Raw genomic sequence first — 25,917 nt, forward strand, 5'->3', positions numbered from 1 at the left:
TCAAACACATGCATAAACAAACCAGCTACTTTTCTCCCATGTTTCCAGTGGTATTCCTTCCAATCCCAGCCAATGAGAGCTAATGTGTATTAAGAAGTCAGCAGTGTCAGGTGCCACCAGGCTCCAGGGGCATTTTTACACACATTTCCTTTAGAAAGAATTAATTGTCTTGGAAATAAGCCACTTGAACTAGCCTCCCAAAGTTCATTCTGAATATCCACAGAGTCGATTCAGGCACCTAGCAGCGCTTCCAGGCTTTTTCGTCCTGCTCAGACCATGCTAGATGGCTGCTTTGGTAGCTTTGATTGACAGTGATAGAGTGATGGGACACACACAGGTGACATTAACACAAAATTAAAGCCATGTGTGGTAATAGCTATTTGTTAAATAAAAGCTTTTGCTTTTACCTTCTGCATCTCATATGCAAACTTTCCAAATTTTGACTCATTCCTGAAATGAAAAACTTGTGCACAGGTAGGTCTGACAGGGGTCTCCAAAGACAAGCATTTGCTGGAGCTTTTCTTCATCTCTGGCTATGGGGAAACATAATGGGAGGATGTTGCATTCCTGATTAATAGTGGCAATGCAGGCATTAAAATGCACTCAGAGCTGCATGGAGGAGTGGGCATGGTGAGCTCAGATCATAAGTGGATTTCCTAAAAATATGCAGTGGAAGGATGGGGGTTGATTACTCTCTTGCTCTTGTCTGTGCTTTGAAGAGCTGGACATGAAATTCAGTGCCAGAGGCTGCAGCGTGTGATCCATAGCGTAGGAAGAACTTCTTGTTTCAGTTGCAGGACTAAACTCCTGCCTCAACTCCAGCTTCTCTTGCCTGACCAGTAGGGCTGTACTGGTAATTAGACATAGTTACAGATTTTTCCAGGGTCAAGTTATCAGAAAAGCCCTTAAGCACAGGTTTCTTAGCTGAAAAGGAAGGACAAAGTAACACTCCTCATATAATTTGAGGATTTTTGCATGTGATGTGGCATTTCCACAACCTAAGGGCGATATTCATTGTAACTGAGTAAGGTTGCCCTGCTGTGGCTGCCAAATGCAATGAATATCAACAACCCTGACTGCTATAATTAATACATCTTATTTAATCAGCATAATAAATAATAATAAAAATTAAACATTTAGTAACAACTGAGCTGATGTTTCAGCCCACAGCAGAAAACATTTTATAGATTACTTTTCTAATTTTTTTATGTGACATAACATTAGTAGGAATGAGCTTCTGTCAAGATTTACGAAAACAAGACACCCTCCAAAGTAGCTTTTAGTTCCCAAGCCCATTAAGTTAAAAATGTGATTGAGTCTTTGGTGGCTTGGGTGACAACTTGCTTGCCATTCACAGGGTGTGATCGGAGAAAGCAACATGCAAAAGTACCAAAAAACCCTGGCAGGAAAGGGTGTTATCACATTCCCATCAATTAACAAGGCTACTCATGGAGCTAAAAGGGCTGAGTTTGGGATTTTATTATTATTCACACAGTTATAGTCACATAAGTCATAAGTAATGACAACACAGAACTGGAATGGTGACATTTATCATACAAACAGGTCTATTACTTGCTCCTTGCTCTTCAGATTTATTAAATAGATTTATCTAACAAAGATATCTAGGTTTCTTTTTGTTCCCCCTCAATTTAAACGTTGTGACATCCTGAACATTATTCTGATATACTGGCTAATCTCAGGTGTGCTGGGAGAGAAAAAGGCAATAAAAACCCATGGCTTCTCAGTCCACCAGCAGAGCTGCTAGTTCCCAATATTGTATTCAGCCCACGTTGTTGTTAATAAACAAGTCAAAATAGGGTTTTGTTATTTCTTCTTTTCCTTTAATATTTGAAGAGTTACAAGGAATCCCTCCCAACCTCATGCTCACACTGTCACCTATTCTAGAAGAATATGTTTCAGTTATTCTTGAGGAATTTAAACTGAGTGACCACTTTATTTATGTCAGGTACTATAACATTTAATGGCTGAAATCAAGTTAGTTAATAAGATTAGAAAGGGGTTGGGAAGTCTGTAAAAGAAGAAAAAGTGAAAATGAATGTTCTTCTGTTTAAATCCTTTTCCAGAGATTTATTTTTTTTAACTAAGAAGTTTCAAAGCCATGATTCGAAATCATTAACTTGCAAGCAAAACTGCACCCCGGGTAGGTTAATAAGCTTTCACTTGCCATTAGTCTTCCTCACTGCAATTACGGTGCACGTATTTATGAAATCTTTGCAGAATTTGGCTCCAGTTGTTTTCTGTGCTCTCAGACTGCCCTTTACGTGTTTGAGTATTATTCTTTCGTAGCCAAGAAAAATTAATTCTATCTGAAAAATCTTAACATGGAGAACAGCTCAAAGAGACTACGCCTGCCCTATATTTCATTATTTTATCCTGTAATTTGTTCCTTATCAGCACATTTCATATGTGCCTGACAATTATAATAACAATGGCAATTGTGCTAAAAATGTTTGTAATTTAGTTTCAAGCTCGAATGGATTCATAACTAGAGAAAGGGAAGAAGTAGGGAATACAATGCAGAATGCCTTTGTAAATGTTTTTTTTTTGCTGGCATTTTCTGTTATCTTAGAATAGAGAATTGCCACACATTGCAGAGATGGGAAGAGAGCTATGCACCCATCCCAAATTCCGGGAACAGAGCAAACTGGACTTGCCTGGGAATGGTGTGCAATTATTTGCTTGCTAAGAAAAGAAAATGTTTGTGGCTTCCCTTAATTCCTGCTGAAAACCAGACAGTCCCATCCTGCAGCCTTCGCTCACGTAGGTAAGTTCTTTACTGCTCACTGTACATCACGGGTTGGGGATGGCTCCTGGTTCAGGGCAGAGAGCAATGTTATTGCTATAGTGAAAACAGAAGCACTATTTTGTTCTTCTTTAGTGATAGCAGTTCTGATCCCAGAAAGACAAAGCTGCCACTGCAAGAGTTTGCTGCTCAGACTGAGTGGGAACATGCATGTTTGGTAAATCAGGACCACAGGAGGCATCAGTCTCCTAGCCCTGCACCACAACAGATAAAAAACGTTGCTCAACACTGCTCCCCTGAGGCTGCGAACACGAGTATTGAGTCTGCAACACAAGAATTGAATCTGTAGCAGAATTAAATCTGCAATGTGTGCCCTTCCAGACCCACTGCAGAACAGGACGAGAGGGAATGGTCTCAAGCTCCGCCAGGGGAGGTTCAGGCTGAACATAGGAAAAAATTTTTCACAGAAAGGGTCACTGGGCACTGGCAGAGGCTGCCCAGGGAGGGGGTTGATTCACCTTCCCTGGAGGGGTTTAAGGGATGGGTGGACGAGGTGCTGAGGGACATGGTTTAGTAATTGATGGGAATGGTTGGACTCGATGATCTGGTGGGTCTCTTCCAATCTGGTGATTCTATGATTACCTGCCAATTATATAGAAAACCCAAAGTTTAATATTCTCATTAGCTCCTGTAATATAGCCTCTGTAGAATGAGAACCTCATCGCCTGTTAGTTCATGTTTACCAGGTAATAGCGGTGCTTATCAGAAGAGACCACTTTTCTCCTTAACTGGAAGAGCAAATGATTTAAGCTGAACGGGCTCTATATTCCATCCCGCGCCTTGTCCTTTCGATGAAGGCACATTTCAGGTCCCATTATCTTCTCGTGGATGCGAGGGGCTTATGGACACAGCTACCCACAGAATCACAGCATCACCATGTTGGAATAGAATCACAGAATCATAGAATAACCAGGTTGGAAGAGACCCACTGGATCATCGAGTCCAACCATTCCTATCAAACACTAAACCATGTCCCTCAGCGCCTCGTCCACCCGTCCCTTAAAGCCCTCCAGGGAAGGGGACTCAACCCCCTCCCTGGGCAGCCTCTGCCAGTGCCCAATGACCCTTTCTGTGAAGAATTTTTTCCTAATGTTCAGCCTGACCCTCCCCTGGGGGAGCTTGAGGCCATTCCCTCTCGTCCTGTCCCCTGTCACTTGGGAGAAGAGCCCAGCTCCCTCCTCTCCACAACCTCCTTTCAGGTAGTTGTAGAAAGCAATAAGGCCAGATCCACAAATCCATGGGGGGCGGGGGGTTCGGTCGAGGCCCCGGGGCCGGGAACCCGGCCCCGGGGCCTCGACCGAACCCCCCGGCCCCCAGTAACCCCGTCCCCGGGCAGCACAGGGTTAAATCAAATACCCACAATCCCTTTCTGCCCTCTCGACGTAGAAAAAGGGAAAGGGAGGAGCCAGAGCTGCCGCGTCAGGGCTGCCGGGGCGCTTACACGGGCCCCCGGTTCAGAGGGGTTTGTGCCCCTGCTAGGTGGGATTTTCCTCCTTTTTTTTTTTTTCCTTCCTTCGGGTGCTGCGAAAGGACGAGCCTTAGGGAAGGCAGGAGGTGCTTGGCTGGCGTGGTAAGGGTTTAAGCTGCTCCTCAAAGCAGCCTCTCCCCTCCCCCCCCCTTTGCATTTAATTCGTCCCTTCATTTTCTTTTTCCTAGGAAGGAGAGATCAGGAATCTGGCTGGGAAGCTTCCAGGATTCAGCTTGGATTGGGATATCCCAGGCGTTCAGGAAGAATTGGATCTCCTTCTCTCCTCTGTGAAGCTTTTGGTAAGGAACCTGTTTTCCTCCCTACCCAAACCTGCTCGGCTTTAAAAACATTCAAGGAAACTGGGGAAGGGTATAAAGTAAAAGTCTTATGATGACTTGTAAGGTTGGCTGTGGCATTGTGGACAGAAAGCTCTTCCTAGAGTTATCTCATCTGCTGCTGGGTAGTAATGCCTTCTTTAGCTCTAATTGGAGATATTTGGAGCCTGTGCTGATCACGACACAAACCTGCTTGGCTTTAAAACTGTGCAAGGATGCTGGGGAAGGGTCTGGAGGAAAAGCCTCATGTTAGGTTGTCTGTGGCATTGTGGACAGAAAGCATTGCTTTTCATAGGGTCAACTCTCCTATTCTTGGGTAGTAACTCCTTCTTCAGCTCTGACTGGAGACATGTGGATGTGTCAGAAATTTGTTTCTCTCGCAGTCTAGCTTAGGTGCCCTGTTGCATTTGAACTGTCTCTAGGTCCATTCCAGAACAGTACTGCATCCAGTCTCCCCTCCTAACACACTATCTACTTTGGGGGAAGGCAGGAGGTGTCCTGCTGGTGTGGCAGAGCCTGAGCTGTTCCTTATACATGCCTCCCTGCTACTCTGCATTTAATCTATCCATTTTTATTTATTTCTCTAGGAGGAAGAGGTCAGTGTGCCCACTGGGAGATTGGCCATGTTCTGAAGGAGGCTCCCAGGACTCAGCTTGGATTAGGATATTCCAGGTATGCAGGAAGAAGTGGACTTCCTTCCCTCCCCTGTGAGGTCCTTGGTAAGGAACCTGTGCTGCTCACTATAAAAAACTGCTCAGCTTTAAAAGTGTTCAAGAAAACTGGGGAAGGGTCTGGAGGAAAAGTCTCATGAAAGGTTGGCTGTGGCACTGTGGACAGAACAGTCATCTTGCCTGCTCTTAGGTAATAACTCCTTTTTTGCTTTAATTAGAAATATTTGGATGTGTCAGTACTTCGTTTCCCTTGCATGTTTTAGCTTGGGTCCCCTGTTGCATTTGAGCTGGCTCTACGGCAGTTCCAGAACAGATTTGTGTCCCGTCTTCCCTCCTGGAACAAGATCTGCTTGAGGGAAGGCAGGAGGTGCCCCTCTGGCATGGCAGAGGCCTGAGCTCCTCACAACAGCCTCCCCCCAAGTTCCACATTTAATTTATTCCCTTATTTCCCTTTGCCTAGGAAGGAGAAGCTGGTGTGCTCACTGGGAATCTGGCCATGTTCTGAGGGAGTTCTACGGGACTCAGCTTGGATCCAGATAGTGCAGGTGTGTGGGAAGAAGTGGCCCTGCTTGGTGCCCCTGTGAAGCTCTTGGTAAGGAACCTGTGCTGCCCATTATGCAAAACTGCTCAGCTTTAAAAGCATGCAAGGAGACTGGGGAAGGGTCTGGAGAAAAAGTCTTATGAGGAGTTGTTAGGTTGCCTTTTTTTTCTTAGAATTCAAGTGATAAACTCAATACTTCTGAAAAAATCATGATGTTTTTGTACCTTATAGCAAAGTGCGCTTTTGGCAGTGTGTTCAGCACTCTCGAGTGTAAGAGTTTGTGCTGGTTTTGCTTAGGTCTGTTTAGCTGTATGCATGTAGTCCTGTGTAATCATGGATGATTATGAATTGTCAGAAGAGGCAGGTCTGGAAGCAGCACAGATTAAGAGTCTGTTTGAATACAACATATGCCATGGAAGAATTTCCATGTTCGGCTCCTTTTCAGCTCTGAGTTACACCTTTCTAGTGGATGGATGAAGATGACTAAATCCCCCATTACACAGAAAGTAAATGGAAAAGGAAACTTCTGTGGGGTCTTGGGGGTTTGCTTTGTTTTGTCTCCCTGTACAAATGGCTGCAATGCAGTGGTTTAGAATGCAAGCTGTCTTTCATAGAGATATGCTTGTAAGGTACTGAACATCTTACCAGTATCAAATCCTTGACTATAACTTAGGTTTTCTTTTTCTTCCTTTGCAGAATTATGGCGAGTCCAAGAACAAGGAAAGTTCTGAAGGAAGTCAGAGCACAAGATGAGAACAATGTGAGAAAATTATAATCTTGTTTAGATGAGTGTTGTAAAGTGGAATTTTCATTTTACCTACTCCAGATGTCTGTTACACTCCATTACGGTGCTCATCCTTATAGCATTAGCATGGTTAACTCATGGTAACATATAATTTAGGATATCTCATATTCATGTGAGTTCCAGTAACTTTTATTCATATATGTATATTCTAATACATTGCTGTATATTTGGCCCAAGTCTTTCAACAAGTTCTAGTAATGCTGTAACTCCCAGAATCTATTGAACAAGTGATGTCTTGGGCACAGCTTAATTAAAAAGAGATATTTCAAGTAGCTTAGATTGTATGCCACTTTAAATGTGATAGCCCATGGACAGGTTCAGTTTTATATACATCAGTGCATTAAACCTTGAATGGTGATTTTACTGTTTGAGCAATAAGGGATTTTTTAAGAAAAACCTCTGCTTAGATCTGCTGTCATTTACTGCCAGGCATGACTGAATAACTGTTCCAAACTTTCAATGTTGCATCTTTATTTTGCCAAGGAAACCTCAAGAATTCAGTTTGGTTACTTTCTCCTTTACGGCAATATGGAAATGAAATCAAGTTGAATCCTTTGCTCATTAATTTCAATTTGCTCATCTGTTACCTCACTGGTAGTCAGTTCAGTAGTTTTTATAATTCGTGTTAGGTGAGTTAATGACTATTTATTTCTGTACTGTGTAAATAAATATTTGAAGGAATAGGAATCGTTTCCAAACACTAAGAACTCTCCCTTCTGAAATCATTTTGTGCATGTAGTGTTTTTGTGATTTGACTTTTTGAGCTGTCCTGCGTCACCTGGACCAGTCATGACCAAGTGTTAAAGGCAGTTGTTCTTCTCTTGCAGGTCTGTTTTGAATGCGGTGCGTTTAATCCCCAGTGGGTGAGTGTGACCTATGGAATTTGGATCTGTCTTGAGTGCTCAGGAAAACACCGAGGCTTGGGAGTTCACCTCAGGTCAGCCTTTCAAGCATATGATGGACTGAGTTGGGTTACCTCCAAGTGCATTATGGCTATGAGCAGACCATACTGTTTTGGGGGGAGGGTATAGAAGGTCTCGATTCCAACATTTCACTAGTAGTTTTGCCTCAAGCTTCTCTCTGAAGTGAACTTTGCTCTCTGTGCCTTAGCTGTAACCTGGGGTGTGTGCTGTGCTGGTGCAGCTGTTATGCCCAGTTCTAGACAGTAATACCTCCAGCTACATCTTGAGGTTGTGTGGTGGTGTTTGGTAATACTGCACTGGTCTTTGTGCTCTGTTCTTTTAATCTAGTATAATCTTTGCCATTTAGAACTGAAGTAGTGCTAGAGCAGCTTGAAAATTGAGCAAAAAAAGTCAAGATATGCTTACAGGATGTTTCTGTAGTGTATACAAGTGGTAACACATTTCTGTTCTGTCCAGGAGACTTTTTTTTTCTGAGAAACTTACTCAGCTGAGATGGGAATCTATGGAATAAGAACTTATGTGTTCTGGAGACTCACAGTATGTGTAGATACAATAGAGGCAGAACATGGCATAGTTAGTCAAATGAGAAAGGGAAAGAAAGTCCAGGAGCCAAATCACCAAAGCAAGGAGGCCGTTCAGAAGTACACACTTTGCTTCTCAAGAGGTGATTTGGAGCTCGTTAGTAGAAGTTGCATAGAAAATTAGGATTTGGAACTATTCTGTATTTTGTGTGAAAGAAAAAGTGAAATGACTGAGATGAGGATGTGATGTAGAGTCTTTCTTTAGGGACAAAAAGAAACAAATTGATCAAGATAAAGTTTTTCCTTCTTGCGGATGTCTCACTTTTCTCCTCCTTTATAACCTTATATTTAACAACAGGACATTGTTTGCACTTTGTGTGGTAGTTTGTGTTTTCTTTTTTTTAATATAGTTTAATGGGCGTTAGCAAGAATTTATGACTCAAAGTATAGTTGAGATGCTTCCTGCAGTCATAAATGCCCAGGCATGAGGTCATGTTGTAGGGTAGGCTATTTGAAACTGTTTTGCTGTCAGTACCTGATGTGCAGGTAATATAAATGTAATGTTGAAAACGGACAGGAAAAGAAAACTGCAGAGTAAAGAAGTACAGGAAAAGTTTCTTTTAGATAGTGGGTCAGATTAATTTCTGGACTTGAAGAAAGCTGCTTTTTTTGCCACTTGCCTTTTGGCTGCCTCCTTTAAGTGTCAGTAAAGGGTATGACCTTAGTTTATTTTGGTGAGGATTTGACCACTGTCATATGATGATCTGTCTTTCTGTACTGGCAGAGTGTGCTCTGACTCCAAACTTTTGGAATGTGTTGTAATAAGCCTTTTTTTGGTCCCTGCTGATCTAGTGGGAAATAACAAGCTGTGATTTTAATTGTTTTTTTAAACCTGCTTTTCAGTTTTGTGCGTTCTGTAACCATGGACAAATGGAAGGATATTGAGCTGGAGAAAATGAAGGCTGGAGGTAATCGCAAATTCCGAGAGTTCTTGGAGTCTCAAGATGATTATGATCCCTGCTGGTCAATGCAAGAGAAGTACAACAGCAAAGCTGCAGCTCTTTTTAGAGATCAGGTCAGTTGTGCGCATCCTCATCCCCTCCTCTCTGAAAACATCAGACTATTTTTGTAAGCACTTGTTTTTGAAGGGAATGAGGGAGGAGGTAGCAACCTTTTAAACCTCTGCAATGGTTCTTGAAAGGTCTAAGTCTAAGCGTGCTTCTTCCCCACTCATGTAAGAATTTTCTGTAGCAACTTTCTTTTCTGCCTTTAGCTGAGGTGGCTCAGACTTTCACAGCTGTGATTAGAAGCAATTGGTTATGTAGTGGGGCTGTCCCAATCCACAGCGGACACTCCCCTAGTTCAGTAGTACAGTTCTAATCAAAGTGATTGCTGATAAATCTTTTGTGTGTCTAGTTCCAAAATGGTAATGGCAGTCCTACAAACAAGCAAATTAGTAGTTGTAATGACATTATCATTTTTTGGGGTTTTGGAATTTCCAAAAGTGAAATGACAAACAACTTGAACTTGGGGATTTAAAAGGATGCTTTTTTTTTTTATAGTGACCATGGAGGTAGTAAGAAGGGTACATTCTTGCTGGGACATCCATGCAGCTTTTAAGTTTGTTGTTTGTCTCTTTGCCTCTTTAGAAGTTGCTAGGAATAGGAGATGGTCAGCTAAATATATCTTGCTGAAAGCAAAGAATTCATAAGTTCTGTGCTGTAGGCCTTTTAGTGTGTGAAATGGAGTGCTATGGATTTCCTGTGGGAAGGCCTTTGGAAGTTTTTTATTAACCTGCTGATGTGATGACCTGGATTGGAGGAGCAGGATGGGGTGAAGAGATGTAGCTCAGGCTCTTTCTTTGAAGGAGGCAGAGAGGGCATTTAAATTACCTGTGTGAGTTTTAGCCACCCTGTGCTACAGTATAAATCCACCTCTTCCTATCCCTCTTTTATTCTGGGATTTGTGCTTACATCTCTGTATTAATCTAGACTTCCCTCTTTGAACTAAATTTGCCTGTTTGAAGAAGTTGCCTAAAATCAGTTGCCTGAAATAAAACTAGTGTTCAACTCCATGTTACTAGCCTGAGAATCAGAAAAAAGTTGGTTTCTTGTGGAAACATGAATTAATAGATCTATGTAGCTGGAAACAGACTGGAAAATGACCTGTCTTTACTTTACAGGGCCATGAATAGCTTGCATGAAAACTTTGACCTAGCATTCTGATTATTTTCCTACATCTTCCAGGTAGCTACAGTAGCTGAAGGCAAGGAATGGTCCCTTGAAACTTCTCCTGCCAGGACCTGGACCCCACCTCAGCCTAAAATGTCTCTCTCTTCCACTCATCGGTATGTATTCTTGTTAGCTAACGTTGATATAGCAACAGCAGGATCAAAACCTGAGGTTTGAAAGTCTGCTGTTTTTATTCTATTGGTGGTGTTGTCTGAACAAGCATCTCTTTTGCTGAAGTTAAAGAAGCAGGGCTTTAACTTCTGCAGTAATTTCTGCCCCTTCCACATGAATCTTAAACCATGGCAGGGACAAGTGAGTGAGAGCAGAGGACAAGCCATGTGGATTTTGTCTTTCTTTGTAATGCACCCGAGTCCAGTCACGGTGTCAGTCTTGCATAGGGTGTCACAGCCTTTTAACTGCAGTGCTCTTCTAGTTTGTGATCCAGTGCCAGTGAAGAAGAAACAGACTTTGCTTATGGTCCTCATTACTCATGGAGCACCAAAACTGGACTGCAGCAGTTTTGTTTTCTGCTTTTGTTTTTCTTTGCACTGAAGAATGAAATTAACTGCAAACGTGATTGTAAGTCGAGCAAACACGTGCTTCATGCCTGGCCATCATCCTGCAAGTTCAGGGGCCAGCTGTAGTCTTGAGTAGTATTGGCTGTGTCTGGGTCTGCTATGGCTTTATTCATTCAGTACTCCAGTGGCTTTTAGTGGTTGCATTAGAGTGCCCTACTTGACAGACGAAAGAAATCAATTTTGCACCTGTATTATGATATATGTCAGGCTGCACTGCTGAGCTAGTGGTTTTTGCTTTACATGATTTGACTCTTAAATCTTTCATTTCAGGAGTTCTGCTGGACAATCTCAGACTGCAACTGCTTCTTCTGACAAGGCTTTTGAAGACTGGTTAAACGATGATGTCAACTCCTACCAAGGGTAATGCAATATTTATTAACTTCTTGAGTGCCTGGCCTTCTAGCACAACAAAGACCAGGATGTTTTTTACAGCTATGTAGCTGTGATTCTGATTCACTTGTTAAGTTTAAGTTACATTTAAAAGCATGTTGGTAGTATACGATAAAGGTTAAGAGGAAGGGAAATGCCTCTTAATGCATTTGTATAACAAAAATGTTTGTATAGCCCTGGAGAAAGAGCTTGTAAGTCAAAATGTTACTGTGGTGGGCTCTAAACTAGGAATTTTTAGTATTTATAGTATCTTAGTGATTTGAGTGAATCATAGGCATTTAGAAAGCTAACACTGTTTTCTTTCTTTTCCTGTTTTCATGTATCACTGTTAGGGTTTAATCAGACTTCTGATATCACTGATCTCTTAAGCGTGGAGAATCATTAAGACCACAGTAACTTGCATGGGGGACACTATAATTTGCAAGGGGGGTTCCCTGGTGGATCCTTGTTGGTGTTACAGCTTTATGAAGTGAGTGGGATTATATTTTGGGTGCTAGGTGCTTCAGGTCTTTTGAATTGCTTTTTTTTTTTTTGTTGCTTTTGTTTAATGCTTGTAATGCTAATGTAAATACTGTTTATTCATTTTCTTTTGGTAGTGGCCAAGAGAATCGCTATGTGGGGTTTGGAAACACAGTAAACCCTCCGAAAAAAGAGGATGACTTCCTGAATAATGCCATGTCTTCATTGTACTCGGTAAGGAAATGCTTGAAGTTTTCTGTGACCTGAATTACTATTTTATCCTGTTTTATCCTCTGTTATGGGAGAATAGAAACAAAGAAGAGGAACTCAAGGCTGCAAGTAGATAGAGAGTTGCAGAGTATTGATTGTGTTCTAAAGAATGAAGATGATCTTGGTGAACATTAAAAGGTGAAACAACGGGAGAAATGAGAAAACCTTAGGAATTAGGTGTTAGTTCATAGAAGTAAGGAAACGAGGATATAGCAATGGATTAAGAACTAATACTCAACAGGGCTTGGAGAGTAAAAAGAAAAGTAATTACCTGTTGGGAATAGCAGTTAGGCTGGTAATGCTCTAAATAGATTAACCATATTGGGTACATTCAGAACTGAAATGTGTGTGTACATGGCTGCCAGAAGCCCTGAGCAGTGATGGAAAACACTCAAAATGCTTGTGACAGGGTGGGAAGAGATAACAGCATATGGTTGAACAGTTGCGATTAGAGTAGGGATGGGGAAAGATGCATCCATGAAATAAAACAGGAATGAAGTTGGAGGCAGCTGGGGACACATTGGTGCTTTGATAGGTTGCAAATTAAGTGCTGAACAGTATTTGGGAGACAGAGTCACTTTGAAATACCATGAGGTTTTCTATTGCGTTTAGTAGCCAGGAGTGTTCTGTGAAGTCTCCTCATATAATCTGTCTAAATATCCACATCAGGTTCTACTGGGTTTTTCTTTTTTTAAAGATATTATTTTTTTTCTTCTTAGGACTTAATAGGAAAAGACAATGCCTGAGCCTTTGAACAGCATTCCAGGTGATCCCACAGGGTGCTTAGCGTAGGCCTGATGGCAATTCCCTAGGTATGCCCTAGATTGTAGGCCAGAGAGCTCAGGTTAGAAACCACATCTGTAATGTATTGCAGATGTGCTCAGACAGCAAAGGAGAGGTGACACCGTGTAGTCCAGGTAACTGTCGTTGTGTGAAAACAAGGTCCTCTAGAAAGTTATGATTAAGATGCCCTCTTGTGACTGTAGATACACACTGCAGTGCGATTTTAAGTCATTTATTATAGTGAGACCAAACATTTTCATGCATATTCATCCTAGTAAGGGAACCTGCTGCATACGCTTGTTTTTCCTACATGTGTTGCATTTGTATAGATGTGTTTTTCTGCTGTTAGGTATCAGAAGGAGCATTTTCTGTAGAATTCACGCTGACTACACCACCCAACTCGTTCTGTAAAGAATAGATATAATTGTGGTTGAGGTTTGCCTTGAGTCCTTTGACTGTGTAATATAAAAACTATGAGAATTACTTGTTGAAGAGTCAATTTCTGTCTATGAAGGTTTTCGTGTAATAGTAAACACTTGTTCACTATTATTATTTACATGTAGCTTACAGCCTTCTTGCTTTCTTTAAAGGGATGGAGCAGTTTTACAACTGGAGCCAGCAAAATTGCCTCAGCTGCGAAAGAGGGTGTAAGTAAACAAAATGTATTTCATTAATTCTTGTAAACTCAGAGATTCTGTTAGCGTTTTAATAGTGATCAAGGACATCAAGAAAGAACTCAACTGCCATTTCTATATTTCCTTCAGAAACAAAAAAAAAAATTGATTTATAAAGCAGGAATTTCAGTCTGTGCCAATTAAGCCCATCAGGAATTTAATACCCAGTTACAAATTGCTGATGGTTTTAATATTTTTTTTTCCTTCCTTTGACTTCTGTCTAACTAAAGCATTTTGTGTTGGTTTAAATAGGAAGCTTGTTGGGCAGAGGTTGTGCCTGGAGGGGGACGCTTTGAGAAAAACTGAGGCATGGTCTTCACCCTCTGTATATTCCACAAACTTGTGGGTTTAGGACACAATCATTGAACTACATGTCAACCAAAACCAGAGGAGAGAAAAATTTACTATGTTTTATGTAGACGATGGTGGAAATGGATTGAATATTTTTGTGAAAATTATGTGTAATACATTTTTCAGTTTTGCTTAGTATTCTTTTAAACTTCTGAGTATGACTGTTATCTCTTACTTTGGGTGACATTGAGAGACAAATATTGCTACTCCTCTGCACTGCCTCACCAAGGTCTGGTATATATTGAACACCCTGTAAGCTGAGAAAGATGGGTCCTTTCCCAGAGCAATCTGGAATGCCAGAGGTGGTAATATGGATATTCTCTGTTCACTGTGAAATTCTGGCAAAGGTCCATTCAACTTGGGGAGGACGATGCAGCATTTCTAAATGTATGTATTTAAAACCAAGGGCTTTATTCCTAATATACGGAAATATATTTGCTTCTCTTCACAGGCTACCAGATTTGGATCTCAAGCAAGTCAAAAGGTGATTATAGATTTAGCTCTGTCTTATTGACTGTAATGGGCTTTAAATGTCATGTATTTGTCTGCATCAGTTGATTTGGAATTGATCATCACAAGACCAGTGTATTTTCCCTTTGCAGTGCACAGAAATTTTTAGATTCTAGCTTTTATTTCTGTGGGAATTGTAATCATCTACAGAGATTGAATTAAGCAAGAAAGGAACAGTGATACTCTGCTGTGTGTAACCATCAGGTGTATTGGAGAGGCAGTAGAACAAAATCCTTTAATTCATGCTTGCAAAGTTGAAGTACCCTTTTTTTATTTCTGGGAACCCTGCGACAGTCAGGCCTGAATTACACAAGGCTCTGACACAAAAAAATCTGTTCCACTGGAAAAGTTTTAAATTCAGATGTAAGATGTGTACTTAATGAACCAAAGTTCTGAGTGAGAGAGGGCTTACTTGAGTTAATACAGGATACAGTGAGCTTTACTTAGAGCTATAACTCTTCTCGTACCTCTAGCAGTAGCCTGGCACACTTTCCTGCACACGTAGGATGCTGCTGCTTAAAACAAATGTGAAACTGCCAGTGTTGGTGTTCAGATATATGTATGCAGTAGGGTATTACTGCTCTAACTTGTGCATGTTTTACAGCAAAAATGTCTTGTTAAATCACCCAAACTTAAGGCTTTTAAGTATTAAAGTATTTGCTGCTTGGCTTATGTGAAAATGTTCTACCAGTTGTTTTCTTTCACGCCTTCCGGCAGTTTCCCTCTTAAAAAGTTTCCCTCTTAAAAACTACTTTTCCTTCAGGATGATTAGAAAATGTAAATATAATAAGTGTAAAAGGTCATCACATCTACTGACAAGGACCACAGCAACATGGTGCTCTAAACTCTTAAGCTGTGTTACTGAAGCTTAAATTTGCTTACAGAAAAATCTGATTTTTTGCTCTGTAGAAGATATTTAGCATCTTTTTTATGTAATATATTGTTTAAAAGTTTATTTGGTGTCCAGTGGCCAAATATATTCACTGTTTGTCTTGTCAGTAGATAAAAAAGCTGGAAAAGGTTCTCGCTACTTAACTTGCCTGAAAAATTGCTGCCAATTTTTTGCTAAAAGCTGCTTCTACCTTCCTTGCTCTTTCTCTCTTGCTGTCTGGGTAAAGTTTTGGGGCTACAAGCAGCAACCAGAGCCGGTAACACCCTCGCGTATATTCTTGTGCATGGACTCCTTGTCACTGTTGGTGCTGAATATGTGCATTTGCTCTTGAGCTGTCCTTTCTTTTTTTGCCTTGAGTCAAACCCATTTAGAATAATGTTGTGTGTTTCATCCAGTAGTGTTTCTTCAAACCTATTTAAATGAGGTCGAATTGGAGAGAGATATCTAAGCTCTGTACTCTCAGAGATGAACTAAACTTTTGTCCATGCTCTTCATAAACACAGATGACTTCAGGATTTCCATTTGCATGTCTGACCCAGGAGTGAGTATGCCAAGAACTACCCTGGGATATTGAAGGCAGACCCTCTAAGAAATGTCCCATTACATAGTGTTTGTAATGGAGGTTAAGATGTTATCCTAAATTGAGTGATAGTAAAGATGAAGATGATTCAGCTAGAAACACAATTGTACCCAAGTCTTTCCTTTATTTACAGAAATATGATTGAGTAAATGGGATAGTGTGGGAATTATTCCTGACTAGCTATGACTTCACGTAGCATACTTGAACTATTAGTCTTGGTGAACGACTACACTTTTGTTTTTTTATACAGTATAAACAGTTTGCCAGGTTTAATCAGCTCTGAAGGACTTTCCAAAGATGAAAACCACCTTTTCTTGTTTTTCCTTAATGCTTTTTAGCCTCACTTCCAATGGAAAGAAGCCTTACATGATTTGCCTTTACGTTTCTAACTAGGTGGAAATGGGGTTACCTGTTGCCTTTGTCTTCTCAAATAAGTTTTAAACTGGTAAGGGGCAGAAGTAGTGGAGATAATGGGGGTTGGGAAGAGGGGAGGTTCTAGTATTGCTGGGGCTAAGGGAGAGGCTTTTTAGACACCTGGGTATCTGTGAAGTAAAGATGCTTGAGTTGTTCCATCCCCAGGAAGGATACGAATGAAGGCTCACACCCCAGCCAATGTTCGTGATAAGATATAGGCTCTTAGGAAATGAAACTTCATTAGCCTCTGCTAATGCTTTGGAATAATGCTTGTCTCACAAGCAAACTGGCCCTTTTGGATTAATTGGGCTAATTCAGAAGGTAATTAGGATAATATGGCAATTGTGAACAAGTTAATCAATCAAGGGTTTGTTATGGTAGGGGAAGAAATGATTTCACATGAAGCATTTGCGAACCCTGCTGTCGGTGTCAATATTGTCTTACAGAAGTGGTTTTGTGACTTAGACTGTGGCCATACGTGTTTGTAGGATGCCTCTGAGGTGCCATATGCTCATGCATCTTGTTCTGGATTGCAATAGATTTCTGAAGGTCATTGTTTTCTGTCCCTGAAAACTTGGAGCTGTGAAAAAGATTACAGAAATCTTCTGTCACAGCTTTGCCTCTTGTTTATTGCTTAGAAGCAATTGGGCTGGTATTAATAGGTGACAGTAGCAGCGCTGCAAGACAAAAATGGGTGAAAAAATGTACAAAAAAAGATCTAATTCTACATGTAATTCCATTAGTAAGGAAGAATAAGGTGAGTTCTTCCAAACATTCAGCTGTGGCATTAGCAAGGGGCCCATCTTCTAGGCTGTTGGTGGTTGAACCATTGCTTCTGCTTCCAGTGCAAGGTCAGATTTTGCTTGGGCTCTGGGCATCTCCAGCAACCTATTACTGTGTGCATCTGGTTTTAATTTACTTTCTTTTAATGTTTTCTGCAGCACTGTACTGTGTGTGCTTTTCAGCCCATTCTGCTTGTATGAATCAAAGCTTAAGTCTTTGTGTGTTTTTGAAGATACCTCTGAGAAACTAGCCTGCAGAAGATGTTAGCTGTGATTTTTTTGGCTTTTTTTTTTTTTTTGGTGTGGTGTTTTTTGTTGTTTTAAAGGAAAATGTAACTGACACTGTTTTTTGTTTTGCTTTTAAATAGGCATCAGAGTTAGGTCAGTCATTAAATGAAAATGTTCTCAAACCTGCACAGGAAAAGGTAACTTTAGAACAAGTAAATTACTTGCAGAACATGGTTATGTTGATTTAGGGAGTGGTTTTCCTCCTGCCACAACTGCCCAGTTTATCAGTGATTTTTTTTTTCATGTATTGGCACAGTAGCAAAGGGGAGACATCAGATAGTTCAAAGGCAGTCTGTTAGTAAAGAAAAGTTAATGAGAGCAATATCTCTCCACCAATCTTACCTGTATCCAGAAGAGTCTGTAACACTTTACCCACTAGGTACCATTTTATAAATGTAATGCTTTCAATGATGGAAGATGGGACAAGATGAAAATGCACCCTAAATAGGTATAGAAATCAGTTACTTAATAAAAAAATGTTAGTAGTATCCTTGAGTGTTATGTTTATAGTGTTTTTTTGCCTACTGACCTGCCATCATTGTTTTAATCTAACAAACCATCTTTGAGCCACTGTAGTTCATCTGCTGCCTCATTGGGGGCTGTAGAACTTGGGGCTAAGTATGTGTTTAAGATGAGTGGGGACAATTTATCAATAGAATTAACATATTGTTGCAATCTTTATTTGGTATTTGTTCAGTGTATTCTGGTAGCTACTACCAAATTTTGCATGTGTTCATACACAGTCTGATCTAAAGTAACATTTTCAGGAGCTGTTCTAGTTGCTGTCTGGTTTCTAGTGAACCAGTTGGAAGCACATTTTCCTCTTCCTTCACAACTGTCAGTGACCAAACCTGTGTCCTAAGGGCACTTCCAAGAGCAGCTGGAGGAAAGCACATGTGCTGACCTGAGTGAATACAGACAATCACTAGTGCACGTGCAACCAAAGCAAAGGCATCCTCCTAAGTCACCGGTGATCACTGATGCTGCAAATTATAGCCAAAGATTCTCCTCGGTGTCAAAAGTCTTCCTCTTTCATATGTTCAAAAAGTACTTTTACAACTTTCCCATTTGGTTTGCATTTTACTCTGCTTCTAGAATTTTGGATCAGCTCCAAGGTTTTGCAAAAGCCCTTTTTTTGGGAGCGTGATGCTCTACTGACCCACCTACCTTTTCCTAAAATACCTTGGTTTTGATAAAGCAGACTGCTTTTGCTCTCGGGAGAGAAGCGGTGCCACCACTTTGGGATATGGATTAATTTTCAGTTTGAAAAGAATGGTTTAATCACATTAGAAAGTAATTTCTCTTGCATTACCTTTATTAATTCAATATTCTGTACGTAGCATTTGAAATCACAGGAGAAGACTCTTAATTGGTTTCCTATTGCCTAGAATTAGGGAATCATCAGAGCGCTTAGGTGCATTATTTTCAGGGTTATTTTTAGGGTGCATTTCCTTGAGCTGATTTTTATTTTGTAGGACAAATTAATGAGGAATGTTGCATACTGTATTAAAAAAAAGTTTATTTCCCTTAGGATGTTGTGCTGTTAGTGCTAAATAAATGTTACTTTCTGCAGTAAGTATTCAGTAATTGCTGCCTGGCATAGATAAAGGCAGCTGTTCCAAAGCAAGTGACATGGTGAAAGACACTGGTTGTATTCTGGCTGAGCAAAGTTCAAAGCCCTTTTAATATTAAGATATTTAAATAAAGAGGGTAAAAAATAAATGGATTATAGGCTCTAATCTCTCCAAACCAAATCACTTTATATAGTAAAATATATTTATAGAATGTCACATATGCAGATGTTTTGTACTGGTGGGTTTGTGCTCAGCATTGGTGTGATCACACCTTCAAACTGTAGGTCAGTGGCAAATACCCACAGATTTCAAACGACTGAAGTTCACTCCATGAGAGACCAATGGACTTCAGATGTCATTTTCTTAACTTCATTAATTTTTACTTTGATTCACTTTCCGTTTTGGGTTTTTGTTTTTTACACTTTGTTTTTACCTGTTAAGCACAAGTCACCTTGTCTTAAGGCTTCAATATGCTCTGGTTTATGGCTAATTACCAATATTTTGATTCATGTAGGTGAAAGAGGGGAAAATACTTGAGGAGGTCACCGTGGGGGTATCGCAGTTGGCCAGCAAGGTATGAAGTGGCCTGCCTGTTACGGAGGCCAAACAGCAAGCCAGTCTCCATATTCTTCTGAAATACTTGTAGTGAAACAAAACCTCGAGGCAGCTTTAGTCTCTGTGTCAAATACAGGAAGATTTCAAGTGTGATTTTTGATGTGCAGTCCTGCTGTTGGGGTGCTAGAAAAATGCACAGGTAGGATGCAGTCCTCGTAGCAGTTTCACAGAGGGCGTGATGTAGAGTTATAAGATAGCCAGTGTTCCAAGTACAAAAAGAAAACCTTTGTTAGAGAATATGGAGACAGCTTGCTTTACATTGGTATGGTTAAACTTACTAATGTTCTCTACCTTTTTTCTTTGTTGTCTTTTGCTCTCGTTGCTTGGTAACGTGGTAAGTGCTCTCCACAGATGCTGAGTACACAAGTCCTGCACAATACCTGTTTTGATAAGTTGAACAGTGTTGCCTAGGAGGATCTATCTCTCTGGCACTGTCAAAGTTGGCACCGGAAGCTCTGTCACATATCAGCTTGGTGCCTTAGATGTTGGGAATACTTGAATAAAATAAGGGATCTTACTTGTCCTGTTCATAGCCTGGTGACTTTAAGTCTGAATTCTGGTATTCATCCTCCATATCTGTGACATAGAATAGTGACTTTATTGGGTGTTGCTTCAGAATCTGTGTTTCTAATCCAATGCCAGTCCATAGTAACCCCCAAGAGATTCTTCTGGCATTCATGTTTGTTCTAGAACTCAACTATCATCCTCTCGTACATGGGCAGTGAAGTAATATTGCTGAAAAGGGGTGAAAACAGTTATGTACAACTGTAGAAATAGAAATACTACTTAGAGCAGTGGTAACATCAGAACATTAGTGCTGTCTTTAAGTTTAGTTTTATGGCAGGAGTAATTCCAGCGTTATTATCAAGGAAGTCTAGGAGAGAATTCAAAAGCTGTTACTGACAATGACAGGTGAAAAAGCTAAACATGAGATACTTTCCATATCTCCCAGCAGGATAATGCTGTCAAATGGATGCTCTTTACACCAACCATGTAACCGCCCATCAAAAATACTAATAAGTTGTGGGTGAAATTCTGATGAAATATGTTCTTTTTATCTAAACAAGGGGGGGAATGTGTGGTGGCTTTTGCTGTTGGAAGAGGTATTGGCTCAGTCGAGATGAATGGATTGTTTTTTTCTTTCTCTAGGTTCAGGGAGTTGGAAGTAAGGGATGGCGCGATGTTACCACTTTTTTTTCTGGCAAACCAGATGATAATTCTGAAAGGTATTTTTTAAATTTTTTTCTGTGTCTTTTCAAACACCTGATTTTATCTCCTATGTGTCTTGTGGGAGCAAGTAATTTTTAAACATAAAGCAATTATTCTGTTTTTACTAGTAGTCCTCCTGTATGTAATACAGGAAGAATCAATCTGTGTACGGTAGATGTTAAACTGAGAATATAGTGCATAGTACCTTGGTTTTACTTCTTTCCTAACGCATATCCATCTCCCACCCTGGGTCTGTTATTACTTAAGACTTGTAACAAAAATCTGTGAACTAGAATATATAAGCTTTTGCAGTTTGGAGCAAGGTATTTAGTTCTGCCTTCATCCTCAGTTTTGTTTAAGCAAATGGCAATGTCATACTTTTTTGTTTTGTCATATTTTTTTTTATTGTTATATTATTAATTTATTTCTACCTTCTGTTTTTCCTCCCCATAAAAGACCAGCTGAGGGAGACAGCTACCAGAACAGTGGAGGGGAGGGCTACCAGAACAATGCTGTAGATCAAAGCTTCTGGGAGACCTTTGGCAGCTCAGATCCACCAAAAGCTCACAAATCTCCAAGCAGCGAGAGCTGGACCTATGTGGACAATTCCACAGAGAAGAAGAGCTCTGATAGCTGGGACGTGTGGGGCTCAGGAACAGTCTCCAACAACAAGAACAGTAACAGTGACAGCTGGGAAAACTGGGAGACCAACTGGGAAAACGCAGGAGGGGAGAGCAAGGCCAAAAAACCTCCTAAGGCAACAAAAAAGGTGTCTTCAGCTGATGATGGGTGGGATAACCAGAAATGGTAGAACTCTGCTAACCCCTTTTTGCACAGCTAGGAAAGGGAGGCTGTGCTGGCTGATTGAGGGGAGAGAGTTTCACATGCAACTGGAGTATCTTGGTTGACCTTCCTGATCTGTTCCTTTTGTGCTTCCCATTCATTCTCCTTTTTGCTATCCTGGTTTAGGAAAAAAGTAGCATCCTCATCTTTTATTATATAGAGGTGGCTCCCCCTCTTTTAGGGGTGGTGATAACTATATTCTCCTTGCACTATTGGAGCTGGATACAGTGACTTCCTTAACGTGAACGTTCAAAATTAAAAAAAAAAAATCAGTGCAAGCATGCTTTCATGGCACAACCTTGCATGTGTAGGTTAATAGGTGTTCATCCAGTCCTCATGTACTTTGAGGTGACCTGAGATGTTTAATGCAAACAAAAGTCAGGGTGTGTCTTGAAAAGATAGCCATTAAATAAGCAAACTGCAGCTGAGTAGATCTAGATCAAATGCCTTATGGATTGCTCTGACTGTATTAAGTCTGGCAATTCAAGATGGTCTTTAAGATACTTTTTATTGGAGCTTTGTTTTTAATCTTTATGAGAATTTTTTTTTAAGTCTTTTAAAACTTATTTTCTCCCCTTAGAATTGATAAGGCATCTAGAGCTAGATTTGAGCTATCAAGGAAAGGAAGATCCAGAAGGGCTCTACTCACCCTTCTTGCTCAATGGGTTAAGAGTTCAGCCAGTGCAGCTATCTTGCACAGATAAAATGCAAAGCTGTGATCATCTCCTTCCTTACCTATACCCTTCCCCCAGTCTGAGTATTTTATACAGTCTATTTTTAATCTGTCTTCTTTCTACCCATCTATTTTATCTATTCTGATAAAGATGAAATCTTTCAGCTGCTTATGGCCTTTTGGACATCTATTTGGCAACTTGGCAGCGAAACAAATTCATAAAAAGATTCCAATGACAAAACATGGATGGCAACTATGAGAGCATTGAGGAGAGAGGCTAGCAGCAAGTCTCTTTAAACATGAATAGGTGTCTGGATTTAATAGTAAAATTAAATTAGGCAGATGTTTTCCAAATTAATCTTTAATATGTCAAACCATATCTGTTTCTGTTATGTATTTCTTCACATTTTCTTCCTGTATCTTGTTAAAGAAACACTATTTTGGAAACTTTAGGAGCTCCTTGTTAGCATTAAGGGATGGAATTGAAGAATCGGTTATTTCTCAGTTTTGACCCAACAAATTGCTTTGCGTGATGCAAACCATAACTTCTACAGAAGAATGGTGACTTTAACAACAAAGGTCTCCTGTGTATCCCACTCTGTTTTGGGGGGCTGGGTTGTAAATGTACACTTAGCCCAAAACCAGTCGGTGCACTTTAAAACTTCAAATCCTGATGGTATGTAGTTGGCTTTACAACCACCATGTTCTTTACTGTAGATCCTTTAGATCCTACTGTATACTTAAAGAGCCTTTTCTTTTTAAAATGAGTTGATCTGTTCAAGCAACCAGCCAACCTCAGTTGTCAAAGTTACTTTAAATAATGCTTCATTTCTTTTTCTCCTTGCAGAAGTTTTTGAGCTTATAGTAATATGTAAAAAGGAAGGAAAATCATGAATTGCCTCAAAAGCAGCAGATTTTAAAGGCTTAAGTTTAGAAGTAGCTCTGTTTATATACTGATTCTGCATTTCTATTAGTAGGATCTTTCAGATGGTGAACAACATATTTTTCTAGTCTTTTCTAGCCCTGTCTTGCAGGGTTGGGATTCTTTTCCCCTCACTTCTCCCAACAGCGTGGTGTCTGAAGCTCGTGCAGCAGGACCCAGTGCTGCTCGCACCCCAAGCATTGCTCTAGGCTGAGCCATGCAAGGCACCTGAAGCATTTGCTGACCCTCTGGAAGTGCCGAAGACACAAGAGATCTCAGTTTACAATGCTGCTCGTGGTACCACTAGCAGACCCTTACAGCCTGACTGTAAAACAAGGATTTTGTTCTGCTTTTTCTTCAGTTCTGAATATACCTTTCTCATAGCTTAATTGCATGTTAGATGTAACTCTGTATTTTTATGCCTACACCTCTGTTGGCTGCTTGTCATTTGTCTGCTGCCCAGAATGGAACTGTAACGCATGTACTCTGGAGGTGGTGCTGCCCCATCTTCCACTAAAGGTTTGTCTTTGTGAAGTGTCGCAGCAGCGGTGATGGCAAAATCCATCCGATGGGGTCGCACTGCCTGGCTGCTGATGTCTGTCTGGAGTGATGTGAAGCTGATTCAGCTTCCTATGTACAAACTTACTAGTTTCTCTTTCATAAACCTCCTGAAATAGCTCGTTGCAGGCTAAGCTTTTTCAGTCCATTCAATCAACAGTATTGTGATGTGTACATGCACGTTCTCCTCAGCTGTGTGGTTTGCCTAGGAGAAAACTGGTTTATTTCTGTATCACTTGCAGCTACAATCAGCATGAGCCATTTGTTTTGTTCTTCTGGTTTTATTTTTGTATCTCTTGAGACTTCAAGTTCTAAATTAAACTAAACAGCCAGGGTCCTACTCGGGCAGAAGCTTTGGGTAATGATTTTTCTTAGTTGAGGACATGGTGACAGAAAGTTGCTATCTCTTTTTTTTTTTTTTTTTTTGCTGTGCTATAGAGAGGCAACAAAATGCTACAACTCCCAGAAAGGTGTTAATAGAACGTAGCTAAAGCCGATATAAATGACAAAGTGTGACTGCAGCCACAAAACCAGTATACTAGTGGGTCTCGGTTTGAAAGGCAAATCAGTATTTTTTTATGACTTGTCTGAATCAGAACACTTTACTACATCTTCTGGAGGAGACGATAAAGTGAGGGCATTTTCTTTTGCAAAGCCTCTGTATTATTGGGTTTTACTTTTTTTAGAGTAGATGGCTGGGAAGTTTCTGCAGTTTGGTGGAATGCATGCCATCAAAGTGCATGTGTGGAGGGAGTGTTTGAGTTACTTCTTTTTAATCCCCCTTCTCCCACCAATTCTTTTTTGGCCTGATCATGAACTCTGTAAGCAGAGGCATCGAGTGCAGCCTGCAGGAGCTGAAGGCCCTATCTGAGGGAAGATACTGCCCTGAATCTGAGTGAGCATGAGGGTTGGCAAGGCTTTAGTGTCACTGTGTGACGCTGGTGTGATTCACCTGTTTGGTGGATGAACAGGGCTCTGCTTCCCTTTCAATCCTATACCGTGTTTTAACCATTTTAAGTTGTACAAGCAAATTGTCAGGAGAGAGCCCAGTAGGTGAAATGACAGCCACAACAACTGGACATTGAAGTGCTTGGTTTAAATTTCCTGATGTTTCAAACGGTTTTATTTCTTTGTATGGCTTTAGCTTTGGAAAATATAGAGCAGCTGGATTCCTACAGGTCTTCTGATACAAGAAAACCTTCAAGAAGTTGTAACTAAATGCCACTTGCAAAAGAGTCAAAGTCTTGGAGATCTAGGTTCCTGGAACAGGAACCTAATCCTAGGAGTTAAGGTTTATTTTAAAATGTTCCATTTGTGTCTTAAAACTGTAAAGAATTATGTTTCAAGAAGTGCTTGGCCAGCTCTCCCTTGTGATTCAGACCTCAAGGATAATGCTGCTCCTTTTATTTTCCAGGCCAGACTGTAACATTCCATGGGTTCATAATGTATTTATCAGTGTAATGATCTGTGCAATAACTTAACAAGTCTAGGTAAAACCTTTGTTGTTTAATGCAGGATACATTTAAAGATACAGTCGTCCTCTTGGGGAACAGGAGTCTACTAAGATATTTCAGTTCTCACCTTACTTGGGCAATACTAAATTTCAGTAACCCTACTGAGAGAGTCTTGAGCAATCAGTGATTTAAATAGAAATCAAGGAACATCTCAATGTCCATTTTAAGAATTGAACTATGATGACATGACATCCTCTAGCTGTAGAGCCCTCCTTCATTTTCATGCCAGCAGAAACCTGGTCAGTATGGAGTACTGTATCTTTAATTTTCCTGATGTGTTTTTTGTGAAGTTCACAGGAATGACAATTTCGGTGAACGCTATTCATTGTTCTGTAGAGTGGTACCGAACTTGAACTGCGATGTCATCTTTTAAGAAGCATTATAATAAAGCAAAGAAATATGGAGCAGGATGGTGTTTAGCCCTCCTTCAGGAGACTTCAGTTCATTTTAAACCCAGCGGCGCTGGTGTAGCTTTTGTGTGATGCTAGTTGTCACCTGGTTAGCATCACGGCTAAACTCAAAGTGGGATGCTTTATAATTAAGAAAGTGGAAAAGTATTCTTACTATATGAGTATGAAATTGGCTGGAGGAAAGGAGAAGGCATGAGGCTATGTCCTGTTGGGCCAATGTCATGCATGTTATTCACTGCCAGCAATGAGGGAGAAGGGAAGCTGCTGCTGTTGATGACAGAGCCAAAACTGGGTGTTTCAGCTTTATCT

The 25,917-nt window shown here is 40.5% G+C and overlaps 1 protein-coding gene across 8 annotated transcripts; it reads left to right on the forward strand.

Moving 5' to 3' along the window:
• The first annotated feature begins 4,496 nt into the window (after positions 1-4,496).
• On the forward strand, positions 4,497-25,602 carry ARFGAP1 (ARF GTPase activating protein 1). 8 transcript variants are annotated; one of them, XM_069871959.1, is made up of 16 exons: positions 4,497-4,591; positions 5,215-5,346; positions 5,759-5,843; positions 6,536-6,599; positions 7,472-7,581; positions 8,992-9,163; positions 10,335-10,435; positions 11,168-11,257; positions 11,884-11,980; positions 13,390-13,446; positions 14,276-14,308; positions 15,453-15,482; positions 17,371-17,427; positions 19,379-19,438; positions 20,629-20,705; positions 21,145-25,602. In XM_069871959.1, exons 4-16 carry the CDS (start codon positions 6,540-6,542, stop codon positions 21,497-21,499), a joined length of 1,299 nt encoding a protein of 432 aa, XP_069728060.1. In that variant the 5' UTR covers positions 4,497-4,591; positions 5,215-5,346; positions 5,759-5,843; positions 6,536-6,539; the 3' UTR covers positions 21,500-25,602. The 8 variants fall into 8 exon arrangements, with proteins under 8 accessions (XP_069728060.1, XP_069728059.1, XP_069728063.1 ...); XM_069871958.1 differs by having other exon boundaries at positions 4,498-4,591; positions 5,759-5,890; XM_069871962.1 differs by lacking the exon at positions 19,379-19,438 and having other exon boundaries at positions 4,498-4,591; positions 5,759-5,890; positions 20,635-20,705.
• The last annotated feature ends 315 nt before the right edge of the window (positions 25,603-25,917 follow it).

This window comes from Phaenicophaeus curvirostris, chromosome 18 (genome assembly GCF_032191515.1).
Source record: "Phaenicophaeus curvirostris isolate KB17595 chromosome 18, BPBGC_Pcur_1.0, whole genome shotgun sequence".
Classification (NCBI taxonomy): Eukaryota; Metazoa; Chordata; class Aves; order Cuculiformes; family Cuculidae; genus Phaenicophaeus; species Phaenicophaeus curvirostris.

Excerpts from the sequence above, each read along its gene's own strand:
- ARFGAP1 (XM_069871959.1), top strand. The coding sequence starts at position 6,540 with ATGGCGAGTCCAAGAACAAGGAAAGTTCTGAAGGAAGTCAGAGCACAA. Across the intron at positions 11,258-11,883 it reads GATGTCAACTCCTACCAAGG|TGGCCAAGAGAATCGCTATG; the intron begins GTAATGCAATAT and ends TTCTTTTGGTAG. Across the intron at positions 17,428-19,378 it reads TCAAACCTGCACAGGAAAAG|GTGAAAGAGGGGAAAATACT; the intron begins GTAACTTTAGAA and ends TGATTCATGTAG.